This window comes from Tyto alba, unplaced genomic scaffold (genome assembly GCF_018691265.1).
Source record: "Tyto alba isolate M040663 unplaced genomic scaffold, T.alba_DEE_v4.0 Super-Scaffold_8, whole genome shotgun sequence".
Lineage (NCBI taxonomy): Eukaryota > Metazoa > Chordata > Aves > Strigiformes > Tytonidae > Tyto > Tyto alba.
The window spans coordinates 2,854,307-2,880,162 of record NW_024881329.1 but is presented as its reverse complement, the minus strand read 5'-3'; the positions used below and the strand labels follow the sequence as shown (position 1 = coordinate 2,880,162).

Sequence of the window (25,856 nt, the reverse complement as noted above, 5' to 3'; positions counted from 1 at the left end):
TGCTGACTGGGCCCTACAATACAAGAATGGTCATATGACAGCTTCGCATCTCTCTGACCCTTCCCCATCCCCATCCTTCTTTCAACACAGTCCCTAGTGCACGGTGTGGATGGTTAGCAAAGGAATTTCATGGCAGCCTGAGTAATTTTTTTGTATTGTGGCGGTGCTCCTCTCAGAGATCAGGGTGCCAGTGGGATCAGGCAGTGCTTGTACATTCAACCACAAGAGAATTTTAGGTCCCAATGAAAATTTTCTTCTAGCTGGAACATTTCTCTGCTACCCACCTTTGGACCACTTTCAATTTGCTGAGGCAGCATCCTGGGGATAGAAGTCAGGCCAGGAGTCTGCACCAGAGTGGCAGAACCAGCATCACTGTGCCCCTGGGAATGAGACTTCCTCTCTGCATTTGCATTTCCCATCTCTGTATTGCCAGCTTTTCAAATGCCAGAAGGAAGGGAGAGGAACATATGGGAATGGGGAAGGCTTGTTATAATTTACCTAAAGAGCCCAGCAGCCCGGACAGCCTCATGCATTCCTATTTGGAAAGAACACTCTTGTGCCAAAATGAAACAAAACAAAACAAAACAAAAATCCCACTGTATGTGGTAATTACTTGGCATTAATGGAACATTGCAGAGTAAATGCATTTAATTTGGTCCCATTCCAGCTGATCTCCCTGGCTCTCCATGTCTTATATGACCGTATCAACTCCTCTCTCTGCAGGTGATCAGAGGACTCGTTACCCTTTCGTTGTTCTAAAGGCTCTAAAGCTGTAGGGGCTTCATCACATGGCTGGAGAATCAGAAGAAAGGCAAGCAGCTTCTTTACTGACAAACATGGCAAACTCTCCTATTGAGCCCTGCATATGCTGAGAAAGAATATGAACAAGAAATGCAGCACTGCAGAAGAAGCCAGTGTAACCCTGATCCAGGGTGACCACAGGCTCCCAGAGCTCCTCAACCAAGACAACAGAGCAAGAAGTGAGCACCAGGAGCCTGCATACAGCAGGCATTGACAGGAGAGCGTGTGCGTGAAAGGGAGCCATTAAACAAGCCATGACAGGGGAAGCACACACTGTCAGTCTCTCTGCAATGTCCCTCATTTACAGATTACAACAAAGGCTTTACAATTCCATTCCAGCACAGGATGGATACAGAGGGAGGTCTGAAAAAATTGTCTCATGGAAATGAGCACAGTTCTTGGAGGTGGTGCATAGAAAATAAAAGGCACACGTATGCGTTACCATGTTCCAGCTTCTCACTTACACCCTGGCCAGGCTTGCTTTCTGGTTGCTCCCAGGGATGCTACTCAGGCAGCTCCTCTAGCTCCCTCCGATGCCTTTTCCAGTCCATCCTCCTGCCCTGGGACTATCCCTGTATCTGTGCTGCAGGCAACTGCAGCATATGCAAAAAAGAGAAGTAAAACACTCTCTTCCTGTCACCCAGGGTTGGCAGAGGATTTTTGGTGTAGGGATGGACTCCAGATCTTGAATTCAAAGGAGCTATGTCACCTGGCACGAGATGATGAACAAACCCATTATTTTAGTGATTTCTGAGCTGAAATGTTCATATCGGTTTCTATGACAACTCGTTGCAGGTCACAGGTTTCTAACCCAAGAAACCTCCTAATTGGAGTAGTTGCAGGTCATTTGTACTAATCAAATTGTTGGCTACTTTGCAAATGCTTTTCTTACTGACCCCAAACTCCCAGAAGGACCAGACCACAGAATAATTGTTCTGGAGTATGCCTCTTAAAAGTGCCTGATGTGATGCAAATAATTTATCAGTAATAACTAACAGTATGATAAGCAATACGTTCAATTTTCATGAGTAGAAAAAGTCTTTCATCTTATTTTCTCTTGCTTCTGCAAATCAGATCTGAACGTGGAACTCGTATCTACCTACAGAAGAATCTTTGTTTAGAGCCATGGTTGCTATGCTCAAATTTAGTAAGTTTTCACAGAATTCTGCAGAACAAGTAAATATAGTTATAGCTACAAAAAAAGGACAACATCTACAAACATATCAGGAGACCTGGAGAAGGGTACGCATGCATAAAACCTTGCTTGCTATCTAACAATTCTTTCCATTGATTTATTAAAATACATTGCTTCTCTCTACCAACCTCACCTCAAAACATATATTCATGTATTTCAAAGCCAGAACAGACTGTCAGGTACGATCAGCACTGCTGTACTTCCCAGAGAATGGTACCTGGTTATGCTTGCCGTAAGACTGTGCCAGCTTTGAGTTTCCAGAGGCTTATACGAAGAAGCAAATTTTGAAAAACATACATGTTCTCTGACTGTAGCTGAGCTGGTAACTTTGCCTTTGGCATTGCACCTGCTGTACTTGATGGTTTTTCTCCTGTTTCTTGTACAAGGGAAATTTGAAAATTCCTTGCTGTTTTAGAGTGAATCTCAACCACAGATCTGAAACTCCTGGATTCAGGCAACGATTGGTGAATCTCAGCACTCACCAAGGGAAAAAGGTACCTTTCTCACTTCTGATGGTCTGAAAGAAAACTTGAAAACCTAAAGACTCAAGGACCAGAAAAAAAAAAAAAAAAAAAACAAAAACCCAACCAGAAACCAACCTTAACACATTCCACAATTTCTAGATCAGTTTTACATTTGGAAGCTCTGAGTCATGATTTCAAAGCGTCCAGCTGCGTCAGACTTCAGTGTTTGACAGGCCATCCCTGCAGATCACCACAGTACGCTCCTTACAAAAGAAGCAAGGCAGAGCAGGAGTCACGAGGAGGGTGGCACTAGCTGACAGAACATGGCACCTGGCATTCTCCAGCTTCCTCCGTTTTTCGAAGACACCCCAGATTTCTCCCTAAAAGTGTGCTTCCTTTACCAACAGTGCTCTGCAGCTCCTGTCTGCAGGGATATACCGGAGATTTTGGCACTAGTGCTGTGAAATCTCGAAGCGTTATGTTATGAGGAGCCTTTCCCCTCACTGCACTGGCAGGAAGAACACAAGGCAAAGTCAGACAAAGCTCTTATTCATTGCCTCAGCCCTCTAAGTCACACACCCCCGTGCCTACGCATGCACACACAGACACACTTCAGCAAGAGCCCTGTGCTTACTCAAGCAAGCACAGCCCCAGGCAATGAAAGGAGAAAGGGCCCTCATAATTGTCATTTATCAATATTCATAAAGAACCTGCCTTAACCCCTCTTGTGCATGTTCGGGGAAAAAAACACAAAATGAAACCCAACCAAAATAAAAATAAAATGAAATAATCATCTTGCTGCTCATTACCGCAGGGGATTTCCTCTCAATGTCACCACTGCCCTGTGCAGTAATTGGCATTATCTGTTATCTCTGAAGCCGTAATAAGGTTTGCCACGGGGCGTTTTCTGTAATCATATTTTTATTTGTCAGCATGTGAGATACAGACACCAAATATGAGCTTGACCAAAGCAAAAACCCAGCACGCACAAAACGCGCCGGCCGCCAATCCGGGCTGCCGCCGGTGATGTCACGGGCAGCCAATGAGGCACCCGCCGGCTCCCCCCTCCCTCCCTTCGCCCGCAGCGCTCCCTCGCTCCACATCAAAGAGGCTCTTCCCGAGGAAAGCCAGGATTTGCGACCTACCCCCGCGACGTGCTCCTACATTGTGTGCTGACAGAAAATACAGTCGGCGCTGAATTAGGGGAGAGCTCTCCCTCAGCACGGAGGCAGGTTCTTCAGAAGGGACTATTGATTTGGGGCCCCCCAGCTCAGCCTAAAGGCCCTGAATTTAGGAGAGCAGACACAACAGCATTAGGTGAGCGGCAAAAACCCATCGGTTGTGTCCAGAGAAAACTTCCTAGGCTCGTGTGCTCTTACACTGACGTCCACGGGGCCCCGGGTTCCTCTGCCATTTCTCGCACCGCTGCTGAGCGGTTCTGCCCCGGGCACTGCAGCACGGTGCAGAGCCCTCGGAGCTAGCATGGAGGAAGAGCTGGCAGCAGAAGCAATAACGCTGCATCACTGAGCGAAGAGCTGGCCTTGCCAGCTCGGGCAAAGCAGCGAGGTAGCGCAGATACACTGTCTGCAGGATCCCACGTAATACCTCTGCACGATTGCCTGTGGGTCCCTGGCACGGCACGGTGCTCTGTACACCCAAAAGTCCCGGCAGTGGGTTGGTTACCTGTAAGCTTTCCCCCACGGCCAACCTGCACCACAAAACCCTATAAGTGACTGCACCTCCGAGCGAGGCACATCAAATATTCCCCCCATTGTTTCCATTACATAAAATAAGAACAGAAAACTCCTACTTTTTTAAAACAACACAAAACCAGGCTAAAGCTCCATGTCTGTTCCGCTTCCTCGTCTGAGCTGCTTGTTTGAAAACAGCTCTCAGACACAGGCGATCTCTCCACGCAGCAGCAGTAGAACCCTTTTACGGGAAGATTGGGGAATCCTTTCTGATTCTTTGATCCGGGAACCCTGGTGCATCAATACTTTTTGAGCAGTGCAAGCTGCATGGGGTTACACACTGCTGTGAAAGAAAGCCACAGATATTTCGCAGTGTTCCGGGAGGTACGGGAAGAAGACGGGACAATGATCTGGGGCTGGGGACACCAGGCTATCAATCTATTCTGCCAGTAGGTTAGAGGCACCCACACTTAGTCATTAACCAAAGCAGAAGCCTTCATTTTTCAATGTGGTCATAACTGGATAACCTGGCTGATGAGATGATTTGTCATTTCACTGCCCCACGACAGGACAAGGTCAGGCTTCATTGCTTAGGAAAGCACATCAACTTTTATACTCACATACACGCACACACACATATATTTATGCACGCTCAGATTTTCTAAAAGGGTTTAGTGATAACTGTCCAGAATACAACACAGAGTCCAATATAACACAGACCACACAAGTCTCAGAGTGACCTGGAGGGAGGGAGAGCTTATGATTTACTGCTCACTTACTCAGCACTAGATGCTAGTCGAGTGGGAGTTGGCAAGGAGACAAGGGTTTTACTTCTAAACAAGACTACTGCCCACAACCCGCTATGTTTGACGGAGGAAAATGGATTCCTCAAGAGACACATGCACTCTGCCTTCAAAACTCCACATGCCGTTAAACCTGCAGAGGTGCTTGCCTGTCTGACAGCCTCACCAGGATCCTCGCTCAGTTTATTAGAGTCTGCCATATCAAGAGGCATCCACCACAAGCCCAAAGGACTAGTATGTATGTGTACAGACACATGCTTTCGTAGAAACTTCTACCTCAATGGAGATTCATACTTCTCTGGAATATTCATTTGGAAGAGTAAATAATTTTTCTTCAGTTGTACTTAAACATTTTTGAGTCTTCTTGGATTGGGTCTCTAAGTGTTAACCGAGTAGGGAACAGAAACGTGTGTATGCAACCCACCAGTGGTTACACTGCCCAGTGTACATAAAAAATAACAGCTGTACAACCTACCATGAATTATGCTGATTATAAGAAGATCATGCTCACTCCACCCAGTTGATTACCAGCAAGGAAAAATTGGGGGATTCACAGAAAAAAACTTGTCAGAAGTCTCTGCCAACAGAGAAAACTTAGATCCTCTAGTTAGGGCACACAACCTGCTCTTGGCTCCTCTGGGAACTTCTCTGACTGTTGTAACCCTGCCTGTGCCAGGCAAGCATTGTCCTCAGGGCCTTCTCACCCAGGCCCCCCACCTTTGAACCGCTTCTTCTGCTACCAGTATCCTCTTCTTAATATATCCTCAAGAAAGGCTCTTATTTCCCTTTCCATTTATTACAAATATACTCTCTTTCAGATTAATGTTTCCTGTTGAAATGAGTCAGAGGTGGAGAGGAAGGGAGCTGGAAGAGCAAGTTAAATATATTCAGGCATCCATTTTTAATGTGGCCACTTATGCTGTGGACATCTGGTTTGCGAGTTCTCACCACAAAACTCTGGGCACAGAAAATCATTGTACAGTTACTGAGGAGTAACAGCACAGTGATTATGCAAATCCACCTACTGCAGCATCTAGCAGTGGCCCTTGGCCTCCTGGAGGGGGGATCTACGGCTGTCTGTGGCTATGGAGAAGCAGCCACGCAGACATAATGTAAATGGTCTCCCCCAGCCAATGTAACTGTGAGGAACTGCATTTCTGAGGAATAAGCAGGCAGTTATGGGTCAGCAGCTATACAGAAGCTGTGTTCAGACTGATTATAACAACTTGGTTTCAGTATAATTTAAATTACCTAAACTTGCTGAAGATGAAGGAGAAACTGGTCCAATTTAAAATGCCACCCGAAAGCACAGGTTAAACTACCCTTGATGGTGAGATCATATGATGGAGTTAGTGAGTATCAATAGCAGTCAGATCAAGGAAGATCTTCCCTACTGGAAAGGAAATTAAAGGCAACGGTGAATCAGATGCCCAGAAGGGACTCGGTCAATGTTGCCAAAAGCCAGCAGGTTTCCAAAAACTGAAGGAAGGCATAAAATGATTTTGCTGTATTAGTAATTGTCCCAAGTTTCTTCAGGGATTCATTTTGATATGGTGTATGTAATTCTCAGTTATTAGTAAGTGCTCCAAGAACGATGGAAATTAAACTGCTTTTCCTTGGTGGTTTTGGTTTTCCTGGTTAAAAGCATTGCCTGTGAATGAATTCTCCTCCGGAGAGAAATGTTGGACAATCTTCTTCATCAAAAGTTTATCTGTGACTTGCACAGTATCTCACAGTCAAGAATTCAAAAATACATCAGCACTTTACACAACGCTTTTAGAGCTTCGCAATATCAGTTACTGAAGAGTAAGTAAAAGAACCAAGAAATAAGTTCCCTTGATTCTGTGCTTTTATGTAACAGGTAACTCCTGTTGGAAATGGCTGTACTCACCATATTGAATGACTATGGCAGAAGTCTAAAGCAGAGATGATTTGTCGGAAGAACTTCCTGGCTTCTTTTGGTGTCAATCTTCCCTTTTTTACGAGATAGTCGAAGAGCTCCCCACCTGACACATGTTCTAGCACCAAATACCTAGAAAATAACAAAGGCATGATTTTGTAAGCACATCATCATACCAATCCCCTCAACTCAAACAGTTATAAACAGACACCTCCATTTACATGTGGTCAGGGAGAATACTTCTGGAAAGAACAGTGGAAGAGAATCAGAATTTTAAAATCAGGATGATTAATATTTTTAAAAGGGGTTCTGCAAATTTCAGACATGCCACTGTTGGATTCAGTGTTCAATATAGTAGTGAGAGATAATCCAGAAGCCAAAAATGACTCAAAAGACCAGGAAGGGAAGAAGAGTATAATCAGGTCTAAGCTTTCACAGCAGGTCTTAAAGCTACAGTGGAGTAAGGCTGTGTACTAGGAAGCCTCAGGTCTCTTAACCAAACTGACACTTCCTTTATAAAACAGCTGTGGCAAAGCTGCACTCACATACTGTTCTGCCTTGGACACCTGAGAACCAGACAGCTGTCAACAAATTCGAGAGAATTAAAAAAAAAAAAAAAAGTAAAGGCGAATAGTTTAAATTATGAAAAAAGATAAAAAGAACTACGCGTGTGCAGCCTGTGTCAGGGTTTCAGCTTTTGCTGCTGAACAGCAGTGATCTGCTGGAGTAGCTTCCCTCCCTTGCAGCTAACACGTGAAAAACGTGACACTGAGTGAATAAATGCAGCACAACAGGGACCCAGGAGCAAGAGAGGAAACCCCAGACCTCACACAGCACTCCTGGCACTCCTAGAGAGAAGAGTGAAATCTTCTGGAAGGGAAGGACTTGCCACGGCTGGACAACCTTGTTGTTTTAAGTAGAGGTAATGAAAGGCAGCCAAGCAGAGCACAACTTAGTACAAATCTCTGGAAATGCTGCCTAATACTGGGAATGAAATCGTTTCCCCAGGGAAGTGGCCGGAACACCAACAACTGAACCATTTTAAAATAAACTAGATATTCTATGGACTAGGCAATAGACTTCTATTGTCAAGAGGATTGCTGGAGACCTCCACAGAGTTTTCCATCTCTGTTGTGGTTTTGTGCTCCACTGTCTCCTTGCTTGCTTGCTTGCCCAGCATATACTATTCTAACACGGAATGAAGAAATTATGCAGTGCGATTATTTAGTCAGACTCTGAAATGACAAGTTTAAACAACAAATTATTATTACTGTTACTGAAAAATCACTTTTGTTTTTTGTCTCTGTTAGCTGGCTTAATCCCTGTAGGAGAGGCAGTAGGCTGTACTCCACCCTTACTGCCTAACTCCTCTGAAGTGAGTTTTGGGGTTGCACAGCAAGGCATGTGATCTGAAAGGTGGTTTCTGCAAAGCAAGAATCAAGGGTGAACAGCACATTCAAACCTTTGGCAGTCTGTTTGAGGGATGTCACCGGAAAATTGATAACAGGAATTAGGTATTTTTCTCAATGTTGAGTGGAATTCTCCGTCCCCTCCTCCCCACAGCACAGCAGACCAGGCTGAACTGTATGTGCAGTATGATCCCTGTCTCTCAGTGTTCTGACTTACAGCAAGCTGGTTTTATTACCAATATTAATCCAACTCTTCAAATTTGAGTGGACAACAAAAATAATTAATCCGGGATACTCCCTTTTCTGTACCTCAAGCAGCAATAATATCAGAAAAAAATTCTAAATTTGAAAAGGAAATATTATTATAAATCTGGGGGCTTAATGATTCCTGTTTTCAACGTTTCCTGAAAGATGGAACAGTAGAAGGACTCAAAGCTGTTCCGAGGAAAGTAAAATTGCCTTAATGATAATGGCATCAGCTTTGAAGTTGCAAAAGTGGGACCTGAGCTCCTGGTCCACCAGCAGCTCCTGCACAACTTCCATGCGTCAGCTCCCAACGCCCAGCCCAAGGAGAAAGCATTTCCCTGCCTTACAGAAATGCAGCAGAGAATGCAGTGAGAGATGGACGTTAATATTGTCTTGCCAGCTCAGTAAGCAGTACAAAAGCACAAAAAAGTGGATAACAAAACGAAATTATAAACTTTAGGGAATTAAAATGCTATTTTCTGCAATTTTCATCAAAATAGAAACATTTAGAAGAAATATGGTAATATTGCCCTTTTTTTCCATTAAAACAAGTCGAAAAAAGAGAAAAATATTGACTTGAAAATCACTTTGGAATATGTGGGTTATCTTCTCTCTGAGAAGAGATGAGTAGTTACCAGACCGTCTATGAGTATACCTTGGTAATCTGGAGGTCACCGTTCACCTGCATTATTTTTTTTGAGCAAGACACTGAACACTCAGAAGAAAGCTCATACGCAAAAGCCAGGGGTAGTGGGGTGTCCACATTTTCAAGTCCTAATCCCCACTTTCCAAGCCCTGGCTAACAGAGAGTCTGGTAAGAGGGTTTGCTACATAATTCCTTCTCCCTCTCATACTAGAGACAGATCTGGCTAACTATCCCATATGGCAGACCCAAGCCTGGCACAGAATCAATCCTAAAATTCTCCTTGACAGCTCCCTCTCTCACTGTGCTCAGCAGAAGCTGGATACAGCAGTGCATCTTGCCCCCTAAAATTCAAATTGCTAGCTGCTTTCTTTCTCAGGGACGTATTTTACAAAGATGATTGCAGTTACAGGCATATAGAACACCCTCCACCCTGGTTTCAAATGCACAGTTTTGGAAAATTACAGACCCAGCATTTCTGTCACCCACAGCAGGAACTGCAAAGCAATTTATTTTCATCAACTTCATCTTATTAAAAACACTCAACAAAAATGCACTGACACGTTGTATGAAAAATAAAACAAATTGAAAGACAGGGAGCATTTACAAGGTTATTCATTTTTGCTTGCCACCTAGAAGCACCAGATATAATAATGGAAATGAACAGGGGAGAACATTTGAAAAAGATTTGTGCCTACGACAAGTCAAGGGACACGGAGAAGCACAGCAACGATGCATTCTGATCTGACAAAGCCCCCAACGTGACAGGAGTGAGAAGGACGCCAGACACATTCCCCAGTGGTCAAGTGCAAGAAATAAGTGCTGCAGGGATTATTCCACAAGTACTACATGGTTATGTCGCAGCCAGGATTTCTGAGTTCGGATTTGCAGCTGGTCACCTGCCAACCCTCTTCCCTCCAGTCCGATGTGGGTTTTTTTAGGATAGCCCCCAACTAGGAGATTTTTGATAAACCAACGGCATCATTCAGCACCTGCCTCCATTTCTGTGCACGCCAATGTTTTGCTGGCGCATTATATGGCACAGTAGTAGGACACATGTCGTTTCCAAACAGGCCAACAAGAGCAGTTTAATCATTTCCAAGTGTTGCACTGGTTCTAACTGTGACTGTACGGCTTACAGAGTTCCCACTAAATGCTGTGTATCTGTATCCATCCGTCTATCTGTGTATGTGTGAGTGTGTCTGAGTGATGCCACCGAAGAAGAGAATACGCAGTCTGAAAAGTCAAACAGAAAAAGCAAAGGAAAGAAAGAGCATTATTCCAGAGGCTGGAAAATAAGGAATACAGACACTACATCTTTCTTGAATCTGTGGCACAGAAGAGAATTCAGCTCTCCTGAGTCCACATCAGCATCTAAAATCCTTTACTTTAGCAAAGTGCTAGAGGATCGAAAGTATGCCAGTGCCAACTCTTTGAGGACCTAGGAGAAGGTAAATAGCACATAGCCTGAAGGGGAAAAAACCACTAAGAAGTATTTTCCTGAGTTTCCTGAGTTTCGCCCTTTTATCTTTCCCAGATATGACAGATTCTCATTTCACTGTAGTACTACTCTTCCCATTCATTCTAAGCAAGCAAACAAATTCTAAAAATCCCAGAACAGTAAGCACAACTAGTCTCCTATTAGATTTGGAGATCAAAAGTAATTTACTGGTGAATTAAGCTTTTTTTTTTTTTTTTTAATCCTGTCCACATAAGATTGACAGTATCAGTCTTCCCACTGTAAAAAAATAGAAAACCCTGCTCTGTAAGAGCCATTGCAAGGAGGTTCAAGGAAAGGACAGACCCAGGCTCTGACTGGCAGCATGCACACTACCTGCTGCGATAATACAGAGAGGAGCCATATTAGGACAAAAGACTCTGTACGAGCACTTAGCTCTCACATCTTGGATGCTCTGGACACACACCAACCCTTCTAATCCTTGCATTTCACATGAGAGAAGCATTACAAGTATTAACCTCCTGTTCTTTACTGATAGGCAACTGCGAAGTAAAGTGACTTGCCCATTGTCACCCCAGTCACCCAATATCAGAGCTGGGATTAGCACCTGTAAATCCCTTGTGCCTTCCACTCCGTGCTGTCCCCATCACCAGTTTCCTCTCTGCTTGCTAGGACACTGGAAGGCAAGAAAATATCAGGCTTCTGCAGCTCAATATGAAGTCAAGTGCATGTGGTGTTAAAAATAAATTCTCGATTACTTGTTTTTTTCACTAGATATATTCTTTAAGAGGTTGCAAAAATTTTCACAGGCCTCAGCTTGCTTTCATAAAGACATCAAGGTGCGTATCTTGCACCATACCTCATGTCCCTGCTACAAGGCAAGACATAAGACTAAAAATCCCTGGTTAAGTTTCAGACCTTGAAGGAGACAAGACTTCGGTCTTTAAAGACAAAGAAGCTAGATGTTTAATACAAGAATAATTTCATATATCGGAGAGGAGCAGAGAGATCACGTGCAGCAGCATTCTATCTATTCCCTTTGCCATTTTTCCATCTGCATGCCATCATCACCACCTCCCCAATACAAGCTAATAAGTTTCTAACCTCAAATGACCCACTATATATCATATCAGGGATGTGCATGCAGCTTATAAAAGCAAGCTTAGACTAATCCTGGGCTCTTTTCTTTTTTTCCTTATTGGTTTATTTTTTTTACTCGTTCAGGAACCAAAACAGTAAAAAAATAGTAACAAGACCTAAACAATATAGTAAAGGAGGGATGATTTGTGTAAGAGATGGAGTAGCCAAGATGAATGTGGAGAAATGTGGTCTTAAACTATCTTAGTGCCCCTCAGATTCTGGCCACACCAGGAAGCAGCACAGACTCCAGAGCTCTCTAACTCACAGCAGCCTGACCATGGTTGACTGTGTCTTGTTCTGCAGCTTAGACTTGGAAATTTAACAAAAAAGCACCGTGCCTCTCCTCCTCATTACCCCAACTTGCCTGTATTCCAGTGATCACAAGATGTGACAGCCCACCAGTTTCACATCACTCCTGCATCCTTCAAGTCATTTTAGTCTTTTCCAAATCCTGCACGTCAGTAGGACTCCTATAAACACAGAGGATGCTCTATTTCCTCCTGGGAACCGTCAATAAATATCCAGTGATCAACAACAGTTTTGTCAATAATCACCATATTTTTTAGTTGTATCCAACTATGCTAACTACCTGACAGGGCTGTGAGGATTTGTGATGCCACTACCGGAAGTTAAAAAAAAAACCCCAAACCAAACCTGTGACTTTTGCCCCAAAACACACATAAAAAATAGCAAAATTTAGACACTTGGATAAAAAAATCAGTGGTCTTCTTCCTTTTCTCCTGAATAAGATGTTGATTTTCTCCTCTAATGTCTTTGGTACCATCAGGTCAAACATAACAAGGCTAAATCAGAACTCAGCCTCACCACCCCATTCCACTTCTTCCTTTCTCGACCCCTAGGGACAGCACTGCTTGTCTGATCATGATTCAGGCTTGCAGTGCAGGTGTTAGCTCTCACCCAGGCTTTCTTCAGGTCCCTACAACTTGGCTGCACTGGTATGTTTTAGATTTTTTCTTTATTACACCTATCCACCCACACGGCTAACATTTCATGTCTAATTTTACCTAGGTATCTTGTATCTAAATTAATTCATCATCTCTTTCACTTTGATAAATACATTCTCGCCCCACTGCTGGCGATTCAAAATAGGTATGAGATCATCACTGCAAAATCATTTTCTTAGCTTTCCACTCTGACCACTCCTTCCATGCCTCCATTGCCTCCTTTTTAAACATTATACCTAACATGAACTAGCTGCCTTCACTTCTAGATAGCTTGTAGCCCCTCCTGTAACCTACCCAGGATCTCTTCCTTGGCCTTGGAGGTTGACTTCTGTCTCTGACCAGCCTCCAAAGCAGGCTCCACCATCCACTTGTTAAATATCTAGACAAATGATTCTGTACTCCACAACACCCCCCTTACACTTGGAAGAGCATCATTGTTAGCGGCAGAGCTACATGATCATTTTTCTTCAGCTCCTTCCTGAAGACTGTTCTTGGCTACGATGCTGGACAACAGCTTGGACTTCCCCATCACAGGGTTTCCAACAGTTGCTTTGTGGTTTGGATTGTAAGCTGAATAGGGCACAGCCTCTGGTTTTGTCCCATTCTTGTCCAGTGCCAGCACAGCAAGGTCTTCTCCATGACCAGATTGTCTTTGGGTTACAATACTATGAAGACACCATTTAAAACAGCAATAAAGACACTTTTGCTAATGATTTCTCCTTTCCACCTGGTGGAATGCGTGACAGCTTATTAAAGGGTGCCTTTGCCCAAGCCCTAGGGACCTTTGAGGAATAACTCAGAGGATTCTCACCGAGGCAAGGCTATATGCTACCGCCAAAGCAGGACTGTAACAAAAGAAACAGGCTGGCTCTTACAAATGCCTAGAAAAATGCTGCTAAAGAAAGACTAACTTGTCCAGAGAACAGCAGGACCATGCATTGCCAGACATTTATGGCAACATAACAAAAAAAACCACCCTGAAAACACACACACACACACACACACACGCATGCACAAAGTTATGAACTAAAAGCTGTCTTTAAGTCATTAGCAAGAATGGTGTGAAATACTAAAATTCTTGCCAGATGGGATTGCCCACAGCAGCCCATCACTATACTTCCCAGTGTGAGTACGCAGCTCCTGTTTTCTCAGCCTTATAGATGATGATATATGAGACATTCACAGATACACAAATTAGATCCTCTGGGGCAATACAAATGTATTTATTATTATAAAAGCGTTAAATGGATAGAGACCTTTAGATGGAAGCTCTTACTAAAACATAAAGTATTTCAGGTAAGTATTATAAATGCAAAAAAATAAGAGTAACGAGAAATGCTCTTTGGCGCTCCAGGAATAGCAGCCAATTCACACAGCTTCTTGTTCTGGTCAGGCAACAGAAGCATCAGGCCATGTGATCAGCTGTCTGTTAGGGAATCAGTTAATAATCCATTTTTTATTAAATGGCATGATATTTACACATAGGACATACAACCTCGCTTAAACCTAAACAAGTTGGTTGGTCTTCTACATCAGCTGCAACATACCACTGGGTACCATCACACACCACTGGGTGATGTTCTAGGACTTCTACAATGCCAGAAGTTAGACTGGATATTCATGTGGCACTGGTTAGTTTTTAAGATACACAACTCCAGGCATACACTCCAGCAAGGTACAAAGCCCAGATGCAGTTATATAGAAAGACACACAAAGACAAGAAAAATCAGGAGAGTTCCTGCTTGCTTCCCCTGTGCTCAAGAGTTTACTGTTTTGTGATGCTGTCATGGTCTGAACCCGGCCAGCAGCAAAATACCACGCAGCCGCTCGCTCACCCTCCCCTGCCTGAGGGACTCGTAGGTTGAGATGGGAAACTCATAGGTTGAGGTAAAATCAGTTTAATAATTGAAATAAAATAAAACAGTAACGATAATAGAAAGTACAAATGGATAATGCACAATGCAGTTGCTCACCACCTGCCAACCAGTGCCCAGCCTGTTCCTGGCTAGCAATCCCCAAAAACCAAGATCCCAAAACTACAAACCCAGAAGCGAGACAGAATTCCTCCTCTTTCCTGGCCAGCCCTCCTCTATACACTGAGCATGATGTTACACGATATGGAATATTTCACTGGCCAATTTGGGTCTGGTGCTCTGGCTGTGCTCCCTCCCAGCTTCTTGTGCACCTGTGCATGGGCAGGACACGGGGAGTTGGAGGGTCCTTGATATTTCAGCAATAACTGAAAACATCAGTGTGTTATCAGCATTCTTCTCATACCAAAGCCCATACTGAATCCAAAGCAAAGCACTATTGTAGCTACTAGGAAGAAAAATTAGCTCAATCCCAGCCAAAACCAGGACGGATGCCTATGGGTAAGACATTTCATGAAATGACCACACCTGCTGAGTAGCTCAACTACACTAATCGTTGATTATTCCATGAAAATCATAAGCATAATCCTAAATCTGGGGAACATGGCATGGAGCAAGATACTTTGGAATTGATGCAGATGTCTAAGCAGTTACAGAGGCCAGGGACACAAGCCAGGTAGGAATCTCCTTTATAAAGACAGATATGCCTTTAGTTCTTTTCTGTCCCTATGCTTATCAGTGCCCACATCTGTAAAAACCTCTTGACATTTGGCCACAGAATCAAACACAGATGGAAACGGCTGCACCACCACTGGCATGTGCTAGGCACTGCCACCAACCTTGATGAACTCTGAACCATCTCACATTAACCCGCAATCCCCGGCAAATTATTCACGAGAAACTAACTACTCCTTTCCACCAATTCAGCTAAGAGCTAGAAAACCCATTACATTTCAAAGGTCTGGTGAATCAGCAAGGGATCTGTCTGGAATGGCAGACTGTCAAAGAAAAGGCTCTAGAAGAAAAAAGTCCTGGTGATTCCTCTTCCATGCTACCACCCTACTTGCAAAATGTCCTCCCATACATATATCTGAACGGACACATGTGCAGCAGGGAAGAGGTTAAAAGCTGCCCAGCCCAGATCGACATGTTGTAGTTCTTTGACAGCTTTTTCACTGCGCTGTTTTCTATTGATTAAATAATCTCTATTAGATATTAAGCCCCTTGTTATTGGTGCAGCCTATAAATTATTCAGAAGTTATATAAATTCTTATGGCGGACATGAATTTTTAAACCCTAATTTGGCACCAGGCCAAGAACTGTTTTTTTTTTTTTGTTGTTGTTGTTTGGTTGGTTGGTTTTTTTTGTTGTTGTTGGTTTTTTTTTTGTTTGTTTGTTTGTTTGTTTGTTTGTTTTTTTTTAGTTTTTCCTCCCCTGCAGGAGAATGTGCGTGTGTTAAGATTTTTTTCCCCCAAAATACAATTTTAACTCTAGTCTGCTTCTCTGAATGGAGATTGTACTTGATTGCTCATTATGTTTGGACATGAACAGGTTGGGGCTTTTGGGGAAAAGAGAGGTAGAAGGAGATGGTTGCACTTTGTTTTACTGGGGAGTCAAGGTGTTTTGAGCAGTGCCTTCATGGTAAGTAGTCATGCATGCCGAGGCACTGCAGTGGCTGTCCTGTTTGGGCACACGATATGGAATGGATCCAGCCAGAGGGATCCTCAGCACAGGATGGGCAGAGCTGAGACAACACCCGCCAGCTCACTGCCCCAATCCTGCTAGTGACCATATACTTTGGGTTTTATTCTTCAGAGCTAAGTGGCCTTTCCTTTAACAACTAGGGCCCAGACGTCGCCTACCAAAGCCTGAAAGAGCAATTAGGCATGTAAATATACTGTGGCTCTGGAGCTCCATCTCCCCTTGACCTCTGCTCACATCATGGGCTTGCTGTTTTCTCTCAAGACCAGCAGCGTGGCCTAGATGGTAGGTGCAAGCGCACCTGTCAGGCAGTGAGCAGGAGATACAGTCAGGCTTTTGAGTAGAGCTTATTAAGACCATGCTGCACAGGGTATAGCATTAATCATCAGCACCACCCCTGTGCAAGCCCCGCTTTGTGGCAGGCTGGCATCCCTCCTGCGAGCGGTGACACCTCTCCTTGGCACAGCGCCCCCTTCCCCTTCTCCTCGTCTTCAGGCCCATCCTCGACTCGAGGCCTCCCATGAGCTGGCTCCACTCCTACAGCTGACTGCCTTTCCTCTCACTACACGTGCTCGTAATTCACAACAGTACCGAAACAAGTCAACAGCAGGAGAAAAGGGGTCGAAGTAGCTAGTTATGAATAGTTCTCTTAATTCTAATCAAGACTCAGGTGGAACACAGTTTTGTCTTCCAATCCTGTTCTATTTCCTCTACCCACAGCATCAGACACCCCACAACCAGACTACCAAGAAGCGTACCTCCCACAAAATTAATTTTCTGGGAGCTTAAAGAAAATTTCTTGAATTTTCTGGAGCCCTTGGAGCGGCTCCAACTTTCTGAACTCTCCTTCTGCCTTTAGACAGGTTTCCCTGCAGATGGATCAAATGTCAAAGTCCTGGGCTACCAATAAAAGAAGAACACACAGAATCCTTTTTTCTCTTTCTTGCATCCTCTGTCACCTCACCATTAGTTTTCAACAAAAATAAAGAGAATTACAGGGAAACCCTGCAGGAGAGGACTGGCAGCATGAATGCCTCTGCAGACACCACCAGAGTTGTAAGTCTTTGACTCCTGCTGTCAGCTGATCTTGTATAAGCCAGAAACGTGAGTTGTGCATGGGTAGGAGGACATTTTAATTTTGTTATCTGCCTCATTGGGAAGCACCTTCACCTCTGAAATCAGGAGGTGGTGTGTTGTGTACATTGCAATGAGGCTTGGGCACTTGCCCAGTGATAGCACTGTACTGCTGAATGATGAGAAAGGGACTTGTGCTTGGAAAAAGAGCTAATGAATGCATGGCACATTTCAGAGAACAATATTCTGATCTGAAAGAAAAGAGCATGGAGCGGTCCTAGGATGTCTTTATTCTATCCCATTCCCACTCCCCACCAAACCCTCGGTAATTTAAACTAAATAGCTAATCAGATGAGATCAAACGGATAATGCCACCCCTGTTGGGAGTTCTGCAGCACAACTGTATCAGTCAGCTTTAGCCCCTTTGGAAAGGGAAGGTCCATCTCCTGTGGACTACATGATGGTTGCCATGCTAACAGCTCCTCCAACAGTGGGACAATTGCTTTTCTAAGATCAAAAGGAAAACTGAATTTACTGCATAAAATGCAGTAAATGTACATACCACGGATTTAAGAATAAAGCATAAGACTGCTTCCTAGGAAAAATCCGACCCAAACACTTCACTCATGAAGGACTGGGCTTTGCATGTTTCCTCTTATTTAATCCTCAACACGTCTGCTAATGAGAACCTCCTGCTCATTCACAGGGGTAGTGATGCTACCAGTGTATGAATTCTGACTTCCCCTCCGGCTGCTACACAAACTCTATCTAGGGCCAGTTCAGGCACGACCATTTCTATACATAGCAGAGAGAAAAGAGGACTATCGCCCAGATTCACACAGTTCACTTGCAATGCAGAAACCATATGTCCAAAGGAGTGTTTCCCCTCTGATATGCATTACAGAGCACACCAACACCTTAGTTATCAGCTCTGTTATTGCCTTGCTCAGTTTATTTATGTTTCCCTAAAATTCCTGACTGTCTGAGTTTGGTTAGTCAAAATGACTGGTGCACACCCAAACTTTGGTAGCTCGTTGATCATGCCCTATTATGAATCAGCAATATAATTTCTTAAACAATTCTGGGCTTACCCCATACCAGGCTACTTTAATTCCTTCTTGACCTTTAAAATGGGAGGATCATCCCGCCCTTCCTGGCTGTTTTGTCTATTAACATTGTATGATGGGAGAGAGGGAGGCATATATTATATATAGCTATTTCTAAATTACCTATTACTGTGGACTCCAAATCTTGCTTTAAGGCCGTCAGTGTGATCATACAACAAATACAAAATAATTCAACTGTCAGAAATTTTGCTAGTTTAGCCAACATAATGTATATCTGAGGTGGTATATCAGCACACACACAAACAGACCCAGCGCAGCTGTGCTTTCCCCTACACACCTAGAACTGTAGGCCACAGCCTTACTAAATGAAACAACTCAAAATGCTGGATAAAGAGCTGGACGTCTTAGAGCTCATAGATATCTCCATCGCTCCATCTTGGTAAAAAAAACACCAAAACAAACAGAAAATGACTGCTAGGCTAACATACATATGCTAACAGATTTTTATTATTATTTTTTAAAACCAATTTTCAGTGTTAAATAAACTGTGGAAAAAGGATTTGATTCATGGTCGCATTAGGAATCTACTCAACCAAAGCCCCTTGTCACAAATTAAATCACAAACCAAAAGTCAAACATGATTTGTGAAATTAACATTTATCGAGGAAATACTCCCCAGCGCTGCATCGTGATTAGGCTCTGGCTTCTGAAATATCACCCATAATTCACGAGCTCCGCTGAAACCATGCCGCTACCGTTACTGCTGAGACGGCACACGTGATGGAAAGGTGCTGCCACAGCCAGAGTGCAATCCCTGTGCTGATGCTGGTGAGAACGAGAGGTCACTGTGTCTTATTATTTGGGAAAGCACATGCATACGTGCTTCTCAACCCCCCCCGACTTGTAACACTTCTCCCCTCCACAGGCATTCTCTTCCACCTCTTAGATTTATCCAAGGCCACGGCCGTTTCTAATTTTGAACATGGAGGCTTGGCAGAAGCTCTGTATCGTGCCCTTTCTTTAAAATAGTGACTAATAAAAAATGAAATGTAATGAACAGTCATTGGCTCTTCAGCAGAGGGATTCGGTGCCTTTTGCGGGGAGAGGCGGACAGCTCAATCTTACGAGCAGAGGAGCTGCAGCACAAAGAAGACTCAGTGATTGCTAAAGGCTAAACAGTCACTGGTAAAGCATGCTTTGGAGACCAGTTTTAGAAGCCAGGATATCCAGATATAGCTTAAAGATATGGGATGCTTCCCTTTTCAAGGTGATTTTCAGCAGGAAGGTATTTTCCTGCCAAGGAATGCAGTCATTTTTTGGAAACCTTGGTTTAAGACCATCCCCACTGCTCTGAGCACTAGCTATTTTTCACATGAAGCAAAATAGTCCCCAAGTCTTTCGGGGTAAAGAAGGAGAGCTCAGCTCAGCTGCTCCCTTCACAGGCATCCAGAGCAAGAAGAAAGCTTCAGCACCAGGGTGACCCATGCCCGCACTGGCCTTTCTCCTTCATCTACTTATACATTGTCTCCACCATGCAAGTATACTACACCCACCTGGAACACGTCAGCTGTATGCTCTGTTCATATGTATGTACAGCTAAGATTACGCAACATAAAAATAAACAAGGCTCACAAAGGAGAATAATCCCTCTCTCTTAACCAAAAGAAAGCCTGGGGCCTCATCCTACCCCCTCTGCCAAACCAGAATACAGAGGAATGTACTCTCGTAAGTGATGACTCTCTTTTCAGGATTAAAAGAAAATTTATTGGCTGCAAAGCCTCATTTCCCTTCGCTACGCTTCTCCTGCACGTAGAGCAGGCTGCATTAGATCCGGGCCTCCGTCCTCAGCTGGGGCAAACTGGGCTTAATGGTGCCGTGACCACTGAAGCCACTAAGGACAGAGCACGCGGCATGCAGCTCGAGAACAGCACGAGCTCACTCTGGCCACCGCATTTCACCGTGGCTGGCAAGCTCTGTCCCCAAAGGAGGAAGGGGAACCCCAAAGAACTGACTGCCTGCTCTGCCAAGCTGATCCTGGGGCACAGAGGCTTCACTTCTCGCAACAGGAATTCACTGCTCCAGTAATGAGACCGGCTGAATCGTCCGTGAGGGTTTGTTACCTCCACTCAACACACTTTCTTTGGGTAAACAGTCATTCTCTTCTTGTGTTGTGACATTGAGGAGAGGTCACCAATGGATGGTGGTTTTAAAAAATAGTTTAATTTTTTTTAACCACTCTCTTCTACTCGTAGTAACCTGTTAAAAAGCTGAAAATAACAGAGTTCCCTACTGGGTTGCCCTTTTCCATTTGGAGAACATTGATTTTTTTTCCTGTTGTGCCAAGATTAATGTGGTCTGTTTGTTTGACAACAGATTCAACATATCTAGTGCCCTGTCAAGCTAAAATGACTCTGTCTGTGGACAACATCCCTGTCTGGCACTGGCAATGATTTGAAAAATAGAAAAAGTCTTTGCTACTTAACTGTTACTGCAGACCCATCAGGAGATTTCAGCAGACCTTAAAACCAGAAATTGCCATTGATGGGGCAAATTTAAAATATTGTTAGGGGGAGCTGAGGGTTTCAGTGAAAACTATTAGGCAAGGGAGGTTATCCAAATTACCCACTGCAATGCAACTGTCTGTTACAGTTTTGATTCAAAATGTTCCAGATCTTACAGGTACAATCCTTCCTCCCTTCTTGCTGTTTGATAGAAAACGTTGGTTTGTCCTCTCTCCTCAATTTTAAGTAGGAAATGAAATGGCACGTAAGTAAAGTACCAAGAAGAGAATGAGAAAAACCAAGGAAATAAGGAGTGTTCCTTCCTCATCCAACTACCAGATATCACATGGACACCAGCTGAGGGCGAAAACACAGCCTGCTTCATTCTTTCCAAAACGTTACCAAGTTCCAAAACCCTCATCTCCCTCCCTTCCTTCCTCCTTCCCTTCCCCTTTCTCTGGCAAAAGCCAGTAATACCTACAAATATTTTTTATTTTCGTAAACATCATGCAGCTTTAAAACGTGGGGATGTTCTATCAACTTCAGGATGGCTATTTCCCGCTCCACCTGGAAGAAACAGAAAGAAATAAAGAAATTAGAAACTTGGTCTTAGAATACATAGATATTGTCACACATTTTCTTCCCATGTACCCATTTTTGACTCCTTTTTAAATGCAGAGGATACCGCAACTTATACTAATGTATCTTCTTTAGTACTTCCATAATTTAAGAAAAATTCAATTCTTTCAGCCTCAGCACTCCCTGCCCTGCAGAACAGAAAACCAGCAAAATTTCAAGGTTGAAAGAAAAGTCCCAATCTACCAAAGGGAAATAGCTGTAGCAGTTACATGAGCATTCAAGCCTGTTCCTGCCTCACAATCCAAAGCCAATGACATATTTTCAAAGTACAGAAACTCAGAGATGTCACTTCAGGCTCTCCTGACCTCCCACAGGTACAGGTGCGGCCACGCTGCACTACATATTGCATACTCAAGTAATATTAGAAAATCCCCATCCTCAAGAACTTGCAGTGGATGCAGGGAAGACAAAGAGCAGAAGACAGACAGCAGGGTGATGTTATACCTGCAGCACTGAGGCACAGAAAGGAAAAGAAATATAAGAAGTGACATAAGAAGTACAGGGCACAACTAAACCTGATTACTGGAGATGCGGTGTTCAGAGCCTTAAGCATAAGACTCTGCTTTCTCTCAATTCCCAATCTGTTCGAGCATGGATACTTCTAAGAGCATGTCTTCAACACGGAGTTAACAACTTGTGACTAAGTCCCTGTAATTACCACAAGCCTTGTTCTCACCCAAAATTCCCATCCTGACTGCCATGGTGCTTGTAACTTGAGTTTACTAAGGGTATTAATTAGAGATGGAGTCAGTGCATTTCCTCAGCTGCTAGCAAAATTGCTGGGGGCTGCTCCAAGCCACACTGTAACTGCTCTGATTTGACCTAGGCTAACTCAAAGGGAGTTAACGTAGCACTGTGGAGACTGTAGATAACTGAAATAAACCCTGCAACAAGACACAGTCTAAGCATTGCACAGTCGGGCATGACAAACTTCCAGGATTCCACAAAGGCAGGAAAAAGATCTAAAGAAGCAAACAAGGACAACTAGGTGGGGCTTCTTCCCAGTCCTTCAAATAACTGATTGTCCTAAAGCTGCTATGCTAACAAACCACGAACAAAGTACAAAACCATCCCTAACATCTCCCCTGCAGGGATCACACAAGTAATTAGGAACTTGCCCCAATATACCTTTAGTTCGTGACGTCCTTTAATTTCCTGAGATATCATCCTCTGCTAAGCCCGAACACAGACAACTTTCCCTGAATGCCAGTAAGGTACTTGGCAGGAAACAAATGAGAAGCGGTAGTTTCCCAGCACTGTGCAGAGGAGGAGGATTTCCCAGCATGTTGGTTATCATCTCTCTTCCTCTAGACCCCCATACAAAACCAGCGAAAGCAACCTCTCACACCACATCACCCTTGGCCTTCCTTGCGTATCAGGATGGAGGAAAGGCTGTTTGTACGTGTGTCAACCTTAAAACCACTTATTCCTCTCTGCAGAGTCAAAAGGCATCTGAGAGACCCATTTCCTCGCTGGGATCTCTGGAAACAGCTCCTTCAGAGAAGTGGGGAGGGCATGGAAACATGTCTGTATGCAGTTCAACACTGCCAGAACTGCTGGGAATTCAGCGATACGCAGCACTTGATGGTGACAGCTCTGTAGGCGTAACTTACTCAGGACCAGCACTTAGATGAAAACTGCTTATACAAACAGGAAACGGAAGCTGGGTAGATTTCAACTGTACAGCTATTTCATCAAAAAGCAGGGCGAGAGCCAGTTTATTGCATTTTGTCTCCTCTTCTAAAAGACCTGTTACTCTTTTCTCTTACAAGATGTGCACTGATATTTGCAGAGGGCTTGTTCAGCCCTCTAATTGCTACAGTTGGATTTGCTTCAGGAATGAGACAAAACCAAAAGAGAAGCAGCACCCGCTCCCACAACACTCTTCCAGTAGTACTGAGGTTCACCATCAGCACCATGTACCGCAGCCGCTCAGAAACTGGAACTGCAACCAAGTTCCCTTTGGAGGCAGGAGACCAGGTATTTCATGGGGAATGTGAGTACTGCACAAGCTATGGCAGGGATCACTCAACCCTGCTCTCCTTCCCAGGGGATATCCTGCCTGTGAGAGAAGAAATTCTCTGCAGATGGGCTGTCTAACTGCATTGACGATTCACTTCTGAAAAACCTCTTGCTGGGTGCAGTGGAAACATATGTTCAGACAAAGTGAGTGATGGATGGCAACATCCAGTCAGAGTCCTGCTTGGTTACTGTCCTAGAGCATGACAAGAGGCAGTGATTTATAACTACTGCTTGAAGGAAGGGATTCAGTTACAGCACTGCATGGCCTATGCTCGATAGGAGAAAACCAGACCAGAAAGCAAATACCTATTTACTACCTAAAGATCTATGCTAGGAACCAATCAAAAAAGAAATAATCTGAGTTACTTCAGCCTCATCATTTTAAGTGTGTGAGTGTGGAAGGTTCCACATATATTTTTAATTTTCTGGGAGCTAAATCCTGAGAGTAAATACAGTTTTTCAGGTCTTGATTTCAAGCCCAGGTATGCAGAAAGCATCCGGCTTGACGTGCCTGGCAGCACCTCGCGACAAGGCAGGCAGGTGAGCGGTGTGTCGCACCGTAACCACCCAGGCAGCAGTCAGCCTTCCACAGTCTGCTACTAGCCATAAACCAAGGACAAAACTAACCTACTCATCTCAGCAAGACTCTGTAGAAGTCTTTCTTGTATAAGTCTCATCCTTCAGTGAAGAGGGGCTTTATGAAGGAAAAGTGCCATTATTGTACTTCTCACAGTCCAGGCCTTAGCCCCGTGGAGAGGAGCAAGACACTAATGGCTGTATTACTTCAAGAGATTGCCAGCTCTCTAAACAGCAAAGACAAAGATCATCCTCAAAAATGTTATAGTAGTGCCCTGCCTCTTTTCCCTTCCAAAGAAAAACAACAGTTCACAAAAACGTGCAATGGACCACCTTCTCAAAATTACTACTGCAGTCATTACTGATGGGTAACTCCCCTGGATCCTATTCATGTTTTATATCCCCACAGAGAAGCCAGTAACTGATACGGGTTGGACAAAGGCTGTAGATCTCAGTAGTGATTTTACTGATGCATAGCTCAGGAGGACCTAGCAGCCACCGTGTCACTAGTAAAGGAGAGGTATCTGAACTTACTGGCAAAATAAAAGCGGCCTGAAATAGCACAGAGCTTTGCCGCCTTCCCCAGAGCCCTGCCAGCCCTTGGCAGGCCTTTTTTGTGCATCCTTGTGCTTGCAAGACACGGAGTGCTGTCCGGTTCAGAGCTGGCAAGGATAGGGGAATGGAGAAACCCTGCAGGGGTGTTTGCTTTAATGCAGATGCAATCATCAGAAAGCAGGCCAAGCTCAGAATAGCCTGTCTAGGGAGGCTCAGAGTTTGTGATAAACAGGAAACACAGAGAAACATTTGCACAATAGTTAGAAAGGAAAAAAGTGATGCTGGGTCACGTCACAGAGTCCCAATTACAGCCTGGGTTGCCTCATACCACGGCGGGTTACTTGACTGTGCAGCACTCCAGCGCCTTGGAGCTGAGGGAAAGAGCTGTGACAGGCTGTTCAGGGCAACTGGAGACACACTGCTAACTTGTAACCCTGCAGGTGCCAGTTAAAGGTTTTAAAAATCTATGCAGGATGTTGATTTGACGGGATGCTCCAGTGATTCAGCTAATGACAAAGTGCAACACGGGGCAACGTGACCCTGAGAGGAACAATGCAAAATTCTGGGTCTCTCTCCTCCATTTCTACTTCGCCCTCCTGCTTCCCCAGAGGAAATCCCATCTCCCTGGTTTAAGCCCATCTCGTTGGCACAGCTTTCACTGCCGACAAGGCTCTGCTCTCTTGCCTTGCGACTCAAGACACGCGGGGTGCTAATTCACCAAAAGGCAAGGAGTGCAGGTCGAGGGAGCCCGACAGTTTGTCTCAGTGATGAAGAAGGTTTCATTTCCTCTTGTATTCATTTGCTCAATAACAATTGGGCCACCCGTCACCCATGTGGTGCTGTGAGAACTTCAAAAATAAAGTGGTCGGCTGTCTCATATTGCCAGGCTGTATTTTATCTACCAAACCTGTACAAGCACTGTGCAACAGTCAGTAACAGCAGTGTTTCTCAAAGGACACCTACACGTAAAAAGCTGGGGGACAGCAGATGACATTTCTCCTTGGATGCTTTGAAGTTCACGAGCAGCACACCACAAAGTGCTCCCTTTCTCCACTGACATCAGTGGCTCCCATGTTACTCAAAGTCTGGGGCTGCAGAAGTGACGAGGGGCAGGAAAGCCCTGCAGGCTGCAAA

At 44.2% G+C, this 25,856-nt stretch overlaps 1 protein-coding gene across 21 annotated transcripts in view; it reads right to left on the bottom strand.

The window, feature by feature from the left end:
• BRSK2 (BR serine/threonine kinase 2) overlaps nucleotides 1–25,856 on the bottom strand; it is a 317,500-nt gene that overhangs the window by 85,770 nt on the left and 205,874 nt on the right. For all 21 annotated transcript variants that reach the window (XM_032984942.2, XM_032984944.2, XM_032984946.2 and 18 more), the window contains exons 3-4: nucleotides 21,412–21,497; nucleotides 6,846–6,986 (exon numbers count right to left, since the gene is read on the bottom strand). In XM_032984942.2, the coding sequence (XP_032840833.2) occupies nucleotides 6,846–6,986; nucleotides 21,412–21,497 (227 nt within the window). The remainder of the gene's footprint in view (nucleotides 1–6,845; nucleotides 6,987–21,411; nucleotides 21,498–25,856) is intronic.